The sequence below is a fragment of the Rhinolophus ferrumequinum genome, chromosome 14, assembly GCF_004115265.2.
Source record: "Rhinolophus ferrumequinum isolate MPI-CBG mRhiFer1 chromosome 14, mRhiFer1_v1.p, whole genome shotgun sequence".
Classification (NCBI taxonomy): Eukaryota; Metazoa; Chordata; class Mammalia; order Chiroptera; family Rhinolophidae; genus Rhinolophus; species Rhinolophus ferrumequinum.
In genome coordinates, this window is record NC_046297.1 from 58,276,249 (window position 1) to 58,289,451 (window position 13,203).

General features: G+C 38.9%; 1 protein-coding gene across 1 annotated transcript in view; it reads left to right on the forward strand.

Moving 5' to 3' along the window:
* The window catches only part of DEPTOR (DEP domain containing MTOR interacting protein), a 141,966-nt gene extending 129,104 nt beyond the window's left edge, over window positions 1-12,862 (forward strand). Inside the window, exon 9 of the mRNA XM_033126381.1 lies at window positions 7,158-12,862. Coding sequence (XP_032982272.1) covers window positions 7,158-7,286 — 129 coding nt within the window. The 3' untranslated portion in view covers window positions 7,287-12,862. The remainder of the gene's footprint in view (window positions 1-7,157) is intronic.
* The last annotated feature ends 341 nt before the right edge of the window (window positions 12,863-13,203 follow it).

Here is a 13,203-nt window from a genome sequence, read left to right on the forward strand (position 1 = left end):
ATTTAAACTAACTTTAGGTAGAAAAAATTCTGTTGGATACTTTAAAGCACTGTTTCTCATCAGAATCACCTGATGATAGTTCAATGGAAATGCAAATTCTTGGGGCCCCCTCCCCCACAAAGAGTCTGACTTGTTAGGTCTTGATTGAGATCTGAGAATTCACATATTCAATAAGCCCCCAAAGGTGACTCATACTGACACTACAGTTTGAGGGCCATTGTTTTATATTTGGATACACTTTTCACTTAAGCAATTGAACCGTGGAAATGGTGTAAATAATGTTGACTGAATTCATAGCTGGAATTTCTAACATGCAACTGGCTCCCAAAATGCTTCCCCATTAATTGGTACATTTACTGTCATAAGTAGCATCCAAGTAAGATAGGGGGATGCCTGGTGGGGATTTGTAGAAAAGCGTTCTACTTTTAGTGGAAGCTTGATCAGGATGATGTCAAAATACATCTGAGTGTTCTATTTGATTAAGAATTTAAGTATTGGGGGCGGCCGTTTGCTCAGTTGGTTAGAGCACTGTGCTCCTAACACCAAGGTCGCCTGTTTGATCCCCACATGGACCAGTGAGCTGCACGCTCCACAGCTAGATTGACACAACTGCTTGACTTGAAGCTGATGGGTCCTGGAAAAACACACTTAAAATAAATAAAAGTTTTTTTTTTTAAAAAAAAAAAAAGCTGAAAGCATGAAAAAGGAGCAAAAAATTAGAAAAAAAGAGAAGAATTTAAGTATTAGCTTGCACTTAATATCTTGGTCCTGCTTTCTCTATCTTTTGATGAGATAGGCTTCCATACCCTGCCAACCAGGACTCAGCTCTTCCTGGTTATTTTCTGTATCTATGTTCCTATCTTTCTTGGGTTTTTTAGTTTGTTTGTTTTTCACTCTTCCTATCTCTGTAACTTTATCTCTCTTGGTCTCTGTCTTGCTAATTGTTTTGTTATTTTCAGGGAAGCAACCTTAACCTTCAAGCTTTCTTTCTCTTTCAAGATGAGAGAGAGAGAGAGAGAGAGAGGTAGAGAGGGAATCATTGACATGAATGCAGCTATTTCAGGGATGCAAGTGTCTTGATAAATACAGATTTCCGTGAGAGTGAGAAGACACTTACGTAATCATAGGTATACTGTTCCTCCCCAACCCCACTCCCACTTTGGATGAAACAATTGAATAATTGTGATGGCACTCCAGCCACACAAAAACCAATGTGCAAAAGCACAATCCCACAGGCACTCAAGCTGTCCAGAGGGTTGTCACACATCTGCCAGGACGGCGTAGGGAGAGAAAATAGAGGCAAGATTATTTCGTTGGTTTGGCTCCTTATCAGGAGGAAGATTGGAATTCAGCCTAGGTATTTATCCCAACCCAATCACACCCTGAAATGTGCTGAGTCCTGCCTCCCTCTTCCTGTTAACTCTTACCAGACCTACTGTGGTTTTTAGGACTTTCCTCCACTTCCCTCTTGCTCAGAGATATCATTTACCTATGACTTAGGACAGTTTTATTCCTCCTTTTCATTAAAAATAATGTCCTCTATAGCCCTTCTTTATGAGGTTAAGGTCCCACCCTTCTTGTAGGAGATGAGTTCAGAGCAGCTGATGAGCTCAGGATTGTTACCTTTTCTGTGAACCAGGGAAATGAGAGAATTTCAATCAAATCTTTGAAAACAGATCTGACAAAGCAGAAGAAAAGCATCTTAATTTTCTTCTGCTTTATCATTACCACTTGTGGGTGGCATCTAAGTCTCCTGACCCCAGGTAGGACGTAACATGTACCTAAGGTACATCTATTCAGAGCTCATCATGTATTCTGTTTGTTTGCATGAAGTTGCTTTTTCATATAGAGGAAAAATTTTATCCAGGCAATGTGCTTCCTCTGCTCACTTGTAATGTGTGTTTGTTGCAGAACACAGTGTACCGAAGATGGGAATTCAAAGTCCATTATAACTGAATATGTTACATAGTTCTACCTGGATTTCTAGATCATTTTGCACATTTTTAGTAACAGGACATTGGAACTGCTGGAACCATAGCAGTTGTTGGGACCACTTAGGGAGAGATGACGTCTTTCCTAACAGCCTGACTCTAAAAATACTACCTTGAAAATAAGCATGATAAAATGGCTTTTTTTCCCCCTTATTCAAGGAAACAATTTGAAATAAATGTCTAAGTTTAAATATTGTTGAGAATTTCAAGTGACACAAAAAGCAACCCAAACTTAACCAAGTAAAAATCTTCTTATGAAGTCGGAAGAGCCTAAAGATATTTGAGTGGACCTAGACTGTTTAATTAACAGGCAAAGCAAAGAAAAAACATTTGTCTTCTATTCTCTGCATTTCTCAAAATTACCTATGCATGTCATACTTTATAAATTTGTATTTATGTTGGGCTGTGGAGTCATATAGAGTTCAAATTTCAGATGTGGCATTTGGTTGTCTGACCTTGTGCCAATACCCTCTCTGAGATTCAGTTTGTTCGTAAAGATTGTACTGCGGACCATGGATTGCTAATGATAGAAAACAGCTATTACTGATAAAGGACAGGAACCAGGGCGGATCTGGGGAGCTGAGTGCCAGAGCAAATAAACTTTCTCTGCTGTTTTACTCAGCTCCAAATACAGTGGTCCAGGAGAGAGTCTGATTGGCCAAACGTGGGTCACGTGACACCATGGATAGGGGTGGGCACCTTGACTGGCATTCCCATCCCCGTTGCCCACAGCAGAAGAAAGGTGATATGCAAAAATGGTATCAAGTTGCTTTCAGCAGGATGACAGCTGTTTGGCCAAAACCCAACAGAGGTGACCCCGTGGCTGTTAGGAGGATTTTAAATAAAGTAGTACCTGGCTTGGTGCTTGGAAAACAATAGGTTTTCAGTAAATAACAGAATTTACGGAGAAGTTGCCTGCTGCTGTGAAAAGGGTCTTGCCTGTGATGCTTTTCCTCCTAAATTAAATGGTAAGCTTCCTGAAGGCAAGGACTCAGCTATTTAAATCTTTATTTAAGTTCTCCACACACTGGTTGGTACAAGATGTTTTAGCTTTTTCCCCCATCACCCGATGATGGAGGGTCTTCACATGATCTTAATACTCTCAGCTAAGTGATCAGGGGGCAGCCCTTGTGAAGGATCAGAGGACCCGAGTGATTCGTGATGCGTTTGCTCTAACCCCACTCTTGTTCTCTGCTGCTCTGGAGAGCCTGGGGGAATGCAGGGGTTGAGACTGTTTTCATGCGTACGGTCACCTTGAATCAGCCTTATTTTTAAAAAGAGCATCAATCAGTCACAAACTTGGTATTTGAAAAATGCGTGTGTGTGCGCGCGCGCACGTGCACATATGCAGGCAGAGATGTATGCACTGCTGACATCAAGCCTCTTCCCTTTAATTTTTTTTTTAATAACAGCTTTGTTGAGATATAATTTACATACCATACAATTCACTTATGTACAGTATACGATTCACTGGTTTTTGGTGTATTCACAGGGTTATGCAACTACCACCACAATCAGTTTTGAAATGTGTTCATGCCCCCTAAAAGATACCCTGTACTCATTAGCCGTCGACCCCCATACCTCCCCACTCCCCAGCCCTAGGAGACCACCAATCCACGGTCTGTCTCTGTGGATTTGTCTATTCTGGACATTTCATATAAATGGATTATACAATATGTGGTCTGTTGTGACTGGCTCCTTTCACTGAGCATAACATTTTCAAGGTGCATTCAGGTTGTAACGTAGTTGTTTTCTACTTTTTTGCTGACTAATACTCCATTGTGTGGATATACCAAATTTTATTTGTCCTGTCATCGGTTGATGGACGTTTGGGGTTCTTCAGTTCCTGAAGCACAAGCATCCCTCCGGTGGCCCCAGATCAGGATCCCTGACACAATTTTCTGTCAACTAGGTATCAGAAATACAGGAAGTGATAAGAAATGAGAGAACATGTGCTCATCTAAAAAGGGTAGCCCCTTTTCAGCCACTGCCAGGTGCCGATCCAGGCATGGTGTTATTAGATCTTCAGACTGTTCCAGGGAGACCAGAATCTGGATTTTTAATGTTAAAATTCACTAACTTTTAAATGTTGGTCAATTAAACAAACACTCTATGGTAGAGATAGAATACAGTTCTGGTTGAGACTAAATGCTAAAGGTGACCCTTGAGTGATGCAGAAACACATCTCATTTTTGGGAGCCGGTGAAGGGTGAGCTGGAGTGTGAGATCACCCGGCAATTTTTACCCTCTCATTTGGCAACACAAAAAAGGCTGTTCCTCTTTTTGGAAGAAAGGAGGACCCAGGTCTAAAGCTAATGCTTTGGATCAGGAGGAGGGTGTAATGCCTCTTCTTTATGTCATGAGTATGCTGTAATGAAAAAAAAAACCAAAAGACCAGCTAATGTCTTCGTTAAATTGGTGCTAAATTGTCCTGTACATTACTTGTGTCTGACATCAGGGTGGATTATGACTTGTTAGCGTGACTTTAATTATGACTACGACTTCCATCATGGTTGAGAACTGCTGATTCTGTACAAAATGTTCCCTGAATCCACGAGGACAGATTTGTGGAAATGGGAAAGGAGACACAGCGATCATATACTCTCCTTCCGTCCAAAGATGTCATAGTAATGGAAAATATTGAGCTTTATGACAACAGCAAGTGTCAATGGAGTAAATAACCACTCTGCTTGTCGCTGTCCGCTTTCCACTTTGTTTTGCATGGGACCATGAGGGAAGTTAGTATTTTTAAAGGCACAGAAGTTTACAGAACCCCGCATTGGTGTAGGGCTTGATATTTGCAGAGGTTTTAAATTCATTATCTAATTCAAACCTTTGAGGATAACCTTGTTTTGTAAATGATGCTGGTGAGACATAGAGGAGGAAAAAGGACTTGATTGAGATCATCCAGCAAAGGGGACGAGGAAGTAAACCCCTATGATTAGAGTCCCCATCCCACATCCTTCCCACATATACACAGCTGCCTTTTTAATACTTTCCAATTTTGGTAATAGGTATAGTATTTTTAGACTTAAAATGCAGTATTTTGTTGAGTTTGTATTGATACTACTCAGAAAACAATAAAGGGAAATCATAGTGGTTTTCAGGGGTTTTCGTGTTTTCACATTCTTTGAGTTGTTGATTAACTAACATTAATTAGCTAGTCAATTAATAATTGGGAGCAAGTGTGCACATGAATTACTCAGGCATTATACTTAAAGAAATATGATGATGGGAACAGCAGAACAATAGATATGGGAGACATTAAGGTATGGGAGACCCTCCAGCTAACCCTTCCTAGGCTCCCAGTGATGAGATGTGTTTCTACATCATTCAAGGATCACCGTTAACATTTAATCTCAGCCAGAATTGTATTCTATCTCTACCATACAGTGTTTGTTTCTTTAATTGACCAATGTTTAAAAGTTAGGAAAATGTAACATTAAAATCTCAATCAAACTATCTCCTTTCCCTCCCTTCTCCCTAATTTGTCTCCCTTCTTCCCTTTTGTCTTCTTTTCTTTCCTCCATTTTATTTTCTTATTTTCCCAGTAAGTGAAGGGATACTTTATAAGAAGCAAGAAACCCTTCAGGCTCAATCCTACTTGTGTTTTTTGGCTTCTTACATTTACTCATTCAATTCATTCAACAAGGAATATTTGTTGGGTACATCGGTTTCCTATGGCTACTGTAACAAATCAACACAAATGTGTTGGTTTAAAACAATGCAAATTTATTATCTTATAGTTCTGGAGTCAATCAGAAGTCTAAAATCAAGGTGTCAGCAGGTCTACATTGCTTCTGGAGGTTCTGAGGGCAGAATCTATTTCCTTGCCTTTTTCAGCTTTTAGACATCAGTTGCATTCCTTGGTACCTGGCCTCTTCCTTGTATCTCTCCAACCTTTTGCTTCTGTTGTCACATCTCCTTTGACTTTCTTGCCTCCCTTTTATAAGGACCCCTGTGATGACATTGGGCCCACGTGGATAACCCAGGATAATTTCCCTATGTTAAAATCGCTCATTAGCAACCCAATTCCATCTGCAAGTTGAATTCTCCATTGCCACATGAACTAATATATTCACAGGTTCTGGGGATTGGGACATGGACATCTTTGGGAGTTGGGGATATTATTGAGCCTACCACAGTACCTGCTATGTGCCAGGCATTGTATAGATTTATATTCTGTTGGATTGTGTTTTGCTCTTATCACTGACAGCAGGAGATCTGTGTGTCTCTGCGTTTTTCTATTTGAGTGACATAAACAAATCACTCATATCAAATGTCCACCTCTTCAGACACACAACCAATATATCATCTGTTCATTTGTGTCAGTTAAATGGAAAGTACCCAGCATCTGATGCCACCACCAACCTCAAGAGAAGTACTTCCATTTGGGACAGTAGGTATGGGTCAGTTTCAAGTTCCTATGACATATGCAGAGTGGCATCTCATTATTGAATGATGCCTTTTTACTATCTTGTAATTCTCCTGTCACAGGTTAACTAACACTGACTTAGCATAAACACTGAGCTTTGTTGGCTGCATCCTTTTCGTAAGGATGAGAAATACGGAAATGTGTGGAGTTTATCTGCCGGGACGCTTTGACAAGTGACAAGAGACATTATTAATAATTATGCAGGTCTAAAAGAGGACTGTCCTGGGAATACCAGGTCATAGGGTCTCCCTGTACATTGGGTCCAAATGAATAATAACAACCATAAATATCGTGACTATGAAAATGTATATTGAGTACCTCATAGGTTTAGAGCACTATAGTATAGAAGCTTTATACACTTTACCTCATTTAGTTTTTCCAACAATCTTAGAGGTGATAGTATTGTTGTTGTTGTTGTTGTTGTTAATCATCCTTATTTTAAAATTAAGGAAAATAAAGCTAAGAAATGTAAATACCTAGCTTAAACTAGTAAGTTGCTGAGTTAGGATTTAAACCCAGTTTTGTAAAATGTGATGACAAATGCTTTTCCCATTATGTTGCCTTCCAGAAAAAGTGTAGTTTCTTGGAAATTACTAAATTGCAGTTGTCCACTAGGTACGGTGGGGTATTTTAAGAATGATGTTACCTGTTAGAACTACTCAGTGTCTTTATTAGAGGTCTGTGAAAAACCAGGAGCTATAATAGATGCTTTTTCTTTGTCTTTCCTTTAGGTCTGTCAGTTTGTCGTCTCTGTAAATGGGCTTAACGTGTTGCATGTAGACTATCGGACCGTGAGCAATCTGATTCTGACGGGCCCACGGACGATTGTCATGGAAGTCATGGAGGAGTTAGAGTGCTGAGCAGGTGGACCACCCTTTGAGTGGGCTTCGGATGAGCAAAGCCAAAACAACACAAAACAATGCAACGCGAAGACTTCTATACAAATCTTTTCTTCGTACATACACATCTTCATTCGAGTTTCATACGCTGTTTGAATGTAAAAGAACCTGCTAAAACATCTTAAAAACAACAACTTATGTCAGTGTAGAAAAAAATTAGAGAAACAGAATTTTCTTACTTGGTAGAATTGCCTTATTTGATTTCTATTTGTAGTTCTCATCTACTGTGTTTTTGTCTTAGTTTGCAGAAAGTTGTTGAAATGCTTCTCTAGCCAAAACAGCAACATGCTAAAATCCCCTTCTTTGAAGTCAGTAAAGTAGTTTTTAGACTTTAGATTGTATTCTCACCAAAATGAGCATTGAACCATTTATTAGAGGCTGTAGTTTCACTGAGCTTCAAATTAAAGCAACATTCAAAGAAATAGTACCTGTTAATTAGCATTTTGAAGAAGGTTCGAAAACATTCAAGTACTTAAAACCAAGTAAAAAGTGGCTTCTCCTTAACTCCTATCCTTAGTATCAACTTCTAACTGATGTTTCAACTATGGCATTAGTTAAAAAACAAAAACTTTGGGATGATATGGATAGATAAATAGGGAGATACTACTTAAAATTGTTTGCTTTGTGTTCTCTATCAGCGCCTAAATCCATTTTGCTCTATCAGTTGGCTACAGTGGCTTTCTAGGATCACTGCTCAATATGTTGAATGTCAAAACATAGAAGTAGGTTTATACATATATAATTCAATCAATCCTCTGGCAAGATTTCACTTTGAAGTCCTCCCTTTTTAAGTGAAGCATTCTAGAGCTTGGCCCACATTTGATAAAACTTGAAAGTAAATTGCCTTATTGGCCTGAATTTTTGCTAACTTTCTAGGGTAGCATATTCTAAGGACATGACATGCTGCTTATTTGGTGGGATTATTTTTTCACCAGTAGCACCGTCTTGTGGTGGTGTAACTTTTCAGCTCGGTTGTATATATGCATGTTTCTTTCTTTCTTTTTTTCCTGTTCTAGAAGAGAATGCATTTGGAGGCTTGATGTATAGAGGAAATTCCTCAAAGTGCCAAATTAGGAAGTCAGGGAATGCTAAATTCTCCTAATTTCATGTGATGTATTCTGAACGACAAGGTTACTTTCTAATGTATTAACAAAATAAGAGGAATGTTGTACCTCAGCCAATTTTTTGTGATTATATGTGTGTGTGTGTGTGTGTGTGTGTGTGTGTGTGTTGTTTTTTTTTTCCTGGTAATCCAACTTTTCTGATCTGTAGCTTTAGTCAGAGAATAGGATTTTGAAGTAATATAGAATGTCTAATAGTAATACTGTCGATCTACTTTTGAGGAATGTTATTTCTCTATACATATTATTGTATGTGCATTTGTACTGTATACCAGTCTCTGTGCCACAGCACTTAACTTATATGATCTCTTTTAATCCTCATCACAACCCTGCAAGGAAGGTGTTATCATCCTCACCTTTTGGTTGTGGAAACTAAGTCTGAGCAAGTTTAATAATGGTGTCTAGGTTCACACAGCTGCAAGAACTACTAAGTGATATAGCCTGGATTCAAACATGGATTTACTTAATACTAAAGCCCATGCTACCCACTTGCCCAAAGCCTGTCCAGCTTGAGAGACCTTCTGTTGAGGGCTTACTCTGTACCAGGTGCTGCGCTAAAACTATACACTGCTTATTCTTATTGACCTGTGAGGTCAATATCATTATCCCCATTTTACAACTGAGGAAACTGACTCATAAAAAGGTTAGTCTTACGCCAAGGCCACACAACTAGCAGGTGGGAGTCTTTACCATTCGACTTTAAAATATTTTTATAACATCTTTAAAAGATGAGTCTTAAATGCCTTCTGTCCCCAGGTATCCATTAATGAACAAAAGAAGAAGGACCGCCTTTCAGGAAATGGCATGTCCTTCTTGCCTACTACTTACACGAGTAAACCCTGGCATAACATCACTTCCCTTTAGCCAATTTAAGCACCAGAGAAGTGTCAGGCTTTATTGACTCCACACATCCTCTTGCCTGGGAATTTTCTTTGATTCAGAGGCTTTGGTCAAATGAATACCAAGGTGAAGGAAGGGAGAGCATGAGGAAGAGAAGAAAGAAGGAAGGGACTGTTTTCTCCTTGGACTCCCGTCACCCTCCGTTTAAAGGCCAAATGCTAGAGAATTCTACTAAAGGCCAAGAGAGCTTCACCTTAGCTACACCTCCATCCCACCCCTGACATCCTCACACTGTAATTAAAGTGAATGTTCCCACTCCCCTAGGGGTCCCATCTAGCTCCCTCCCGCCTTTGCACATGCAGTTTCTCTTCCCTGGAATATCCTTCTATCTTCTTCTTTGCCTGGAAAAAATCTATCTCATTAACTGCCCTTAGATATTATCTCTTCTAAGAAATCTTTGTCAGCTCCCTAGTTCTGGGATTGATGCCTCTTCTCTAAATTCCCATGGACCCTTATGTACCTCGTATAATTACAACACTGATGACATTTACCTGTCCCATTCCATGTCTGTCTGTCTAACTGTACTCTAATCACCTGCAGAAGAGGGACTCTGTCTTGTTGCCCAGGTATTCCCTTCACCTAGCACAGTTCCTGACACAGAGTAGTATGTCAGCTATCCATTGCTATCTAGTGAACCACCCACAAACATGGCTTATAACAAAGTTTATTTACTCATTAGACCATGGGTTGGCTCTGCTGGGATGGCCAGCCACGGCTCCATGTGTTGCAGTGGGGTTCACACATATATTTGTGGTCAGTGAGTAGGTTGACTGGGGGCTGGCAGATCTTGGATCTTTCCATGCGGCTTCATATGACACAGTTGGCTGGGGCTGTTGGCTGGGGTGCCTCAGTTCTACTCCATGTGGCCTTTCCCCTTAGCTAGCCCAGGTTTCCTCATTAGGCCTCATGAGATCAAAGAGGGCGAGAATGGAAACTACATGACCTTTTGTGGACTTGGTTGGAAGTCACACAGTGTCACTTGCATAGCATTTTGTTGGCCAAAGCAAGTCACAAAACTAGGCCTGAATCAAGAGGTAGGGAAACAGCCTTCACCTATTGATTGGAGGAGCTGCAAAGAATTTGTGGCTGTTTTTAATCCACCAAGAGTAGGTATTCGCTATTTTTTAAATAAAGGACAAAGAAGTCACCTAGTGATTGAAAGGCTTCAGCTATCCAGATGCAAATTACTGATCAACCATTAGGTAGAAGTGTAATACTGTGAATAAAGCTCAGTGCCTAATGATAACTTCAAAAATCAGAAAATGCTAAAATGCTAGATAGTAGGTACTACATGGAGTCATGGAGAATGTAGTTTGTTCTTTGCAGCCTGCTGATGAGGAAACAGGTGTGGAATCACCAGGTGGCATGTCCAAACTCATGAAGCTTGTTGGGTCCAGGGCCTGAGCCAAATGCCAGTCTCCTGCCTCCCCACCCCCGCCTCCCCAGTCCTATATCCTTCACAGTATAGACTTCTGTAGTGCAGGGTAATTTGGTAAAAACAGGCCCTTGGCCTGGGTACTTTTAAAATGCAAATGGTGCGATGTATACATGAAGGTGAAGGGTATGTATTTTAAATAACTCAGGACTTGGGTTGTTATATCATTAAATAAGTATTTTGTGTGATATTTTGACAGCTGAACTGCTTTAACAATGAGAGAACCTATCCCTAAATGTAACTCCAAGAATTACTCGAAATTAGCAGTAAGCAGTATTTCTAAGAGCTTTTATGTCATGTGTGTGTCTGTGTGTAGCAGTGTATTGCGTGAGAGGTTTCATTCATTGAGAATCCATGAAATGGCTTTCTTTGTACCCAGAGAAAATACTTTTGATTTTTTAGGTGTTGTGTAATGTGTTCAGGTTTTTGTGAGGAAGACGGAAATAGTTGTTGTTGCTTTTTTTTTCTTCATTAGCACAGTATATGGTGTCAGTGCAAATTTGAAATCCCATGTTTGTTAATTCTGCTGTAGAGAGAAAAATGCAATTGACATTTGGGTTGGTCCTATTGTCTGATGTTTTCTTATTAAACTCTGTTAAATAACTGTATAAATTGATAAGGGGACTAGTTGAGAAATGATGGAAAACATGAAGACAATATCCATGTCTGAGTAGATTAGATGTGATCAACTTCACACTGTCTTATAAAAAGGTGAATACGTTGGAGTGGTAGCAGTTAATAATTTCAAAATCATTGCTTTCAGTTCAAAATGGAGTCTCACATTTTCATATACTCATTCCTTTCAAATATGCTGTGAAAATAATCCACTTTCAAGACCTATTTTAAATCAGTGATATTAACTGTCCTCTCATAGTGAGTATTGTATTAATCCTGTATCATTTTGATTATAGATGATCAAAATAACTGTTTTCAGTTTTGCTAATTGGTTAGAGTCTACTGATACCAGTGCCCATGGTTTTCTCATTTAAGACAGAATTTCAGGTATGTTTTTCCTCAGTTTAATACCAAAAGGGAAAATCTACAGTGTATCAAAATGAAGGTCATCATCAACGTTAACACATGGTATTACCAAATGCACTAATATGTGTACTTAATATATATGTTTATTTTAAAATTAGGTTGAAATTTATGTTCTCCCTTTCTTCAAAATTATAGCATACTGCTAAAATTAGAAGATGAAAATAGAATACCATGAAATAAATGTTAGTTTTGTTTTAAAAAAATGACTTTATTTCAGCTTTTCCTGTCTTTTAGAACAAATTAGTTATTTTTTATCCAAAGAAAGGGTTGCATTATGAAGGTGATCTACTACTAACCTATCAGAGAAAACACATGGGATCCATCTCTAATTCTCTAATGTAGCCAAAAGTGCCATTTGTAAAACTACTTGATGATGGATGTTTTCTGAAGCTCTTTTACCTGGGAAAAAAAAAAAAGTGCATTAAAAAGCTTTTTCTGTACAGTATTTGAGTTGGAATCATTTTCTTCCTACACAGCCCAGTATTGATGAGTGTTATGGAATAGTCTATATGGAAAATGCCATATGGTTGTTTACTACTCTGGGAGAATGGCAGTATTTTTATTTTCAACTAATTAGTAAATCAGTTACATAATCCAGCATGTGTAGGGAGCAGGGTAAAGTATGGGGATGACTGGTTATTTGTATTAACCAAATAGTAACCAAAAGAACTTTACGTGTTTTTTTTTTCTCATTTATTCATTTATTCACTCATTTATTCATTCAAGAAACCTCACTGAGGATTTGTTTTTGGCTGGACACTGTACATACGCTCTGGGAAGACACAACTGAATAGACATGACCCTGAATCCAGCTCATCCTCTAAGAGTCCACCTTTGAGTCTATCTCCTACAAATCTCTCCATGCAGAGGGAGGAATGTGAAATAATGGTGTGGAAGCATGTGATTGAATGCTGAAATGACCATCCAACCCAAGAACCAGAACACTTGACAGCACTTACGTTTAACTGTATTCTCCTTCCCAGTCCTTCCCCCACTTTGCCTTACCCAAGGTAACTATCCTGGTGAATGTTGAACTGGAACCATTCTCTTGTTCTTTTAATAATTGTTCTTAATAATTATTTAGGGTTTTTTTTTAAATGAACATTATTAAAAGAGCATCAAGTTTTATATAATCTTCTGGGATTTGCTTGTTTTCATTCAGGATTATGTAACTAAAATTCTTCTAGATTTTTGTGTGTAATTTTAATTAATTCGTTTCGCAAGGCTTCGTAAATTTCCAGAGCACACATTATCTGTCTGTTTTCTTGTGCTTGGCATTTGGGTTGTTTCTACTGTTGTCGTTGCCTTAAATGGGGTGACAGTGAACATTCTTATATTATCTCCGGGGAGCAAGTGAAGGAGTTTCTCACTAGTATCCACT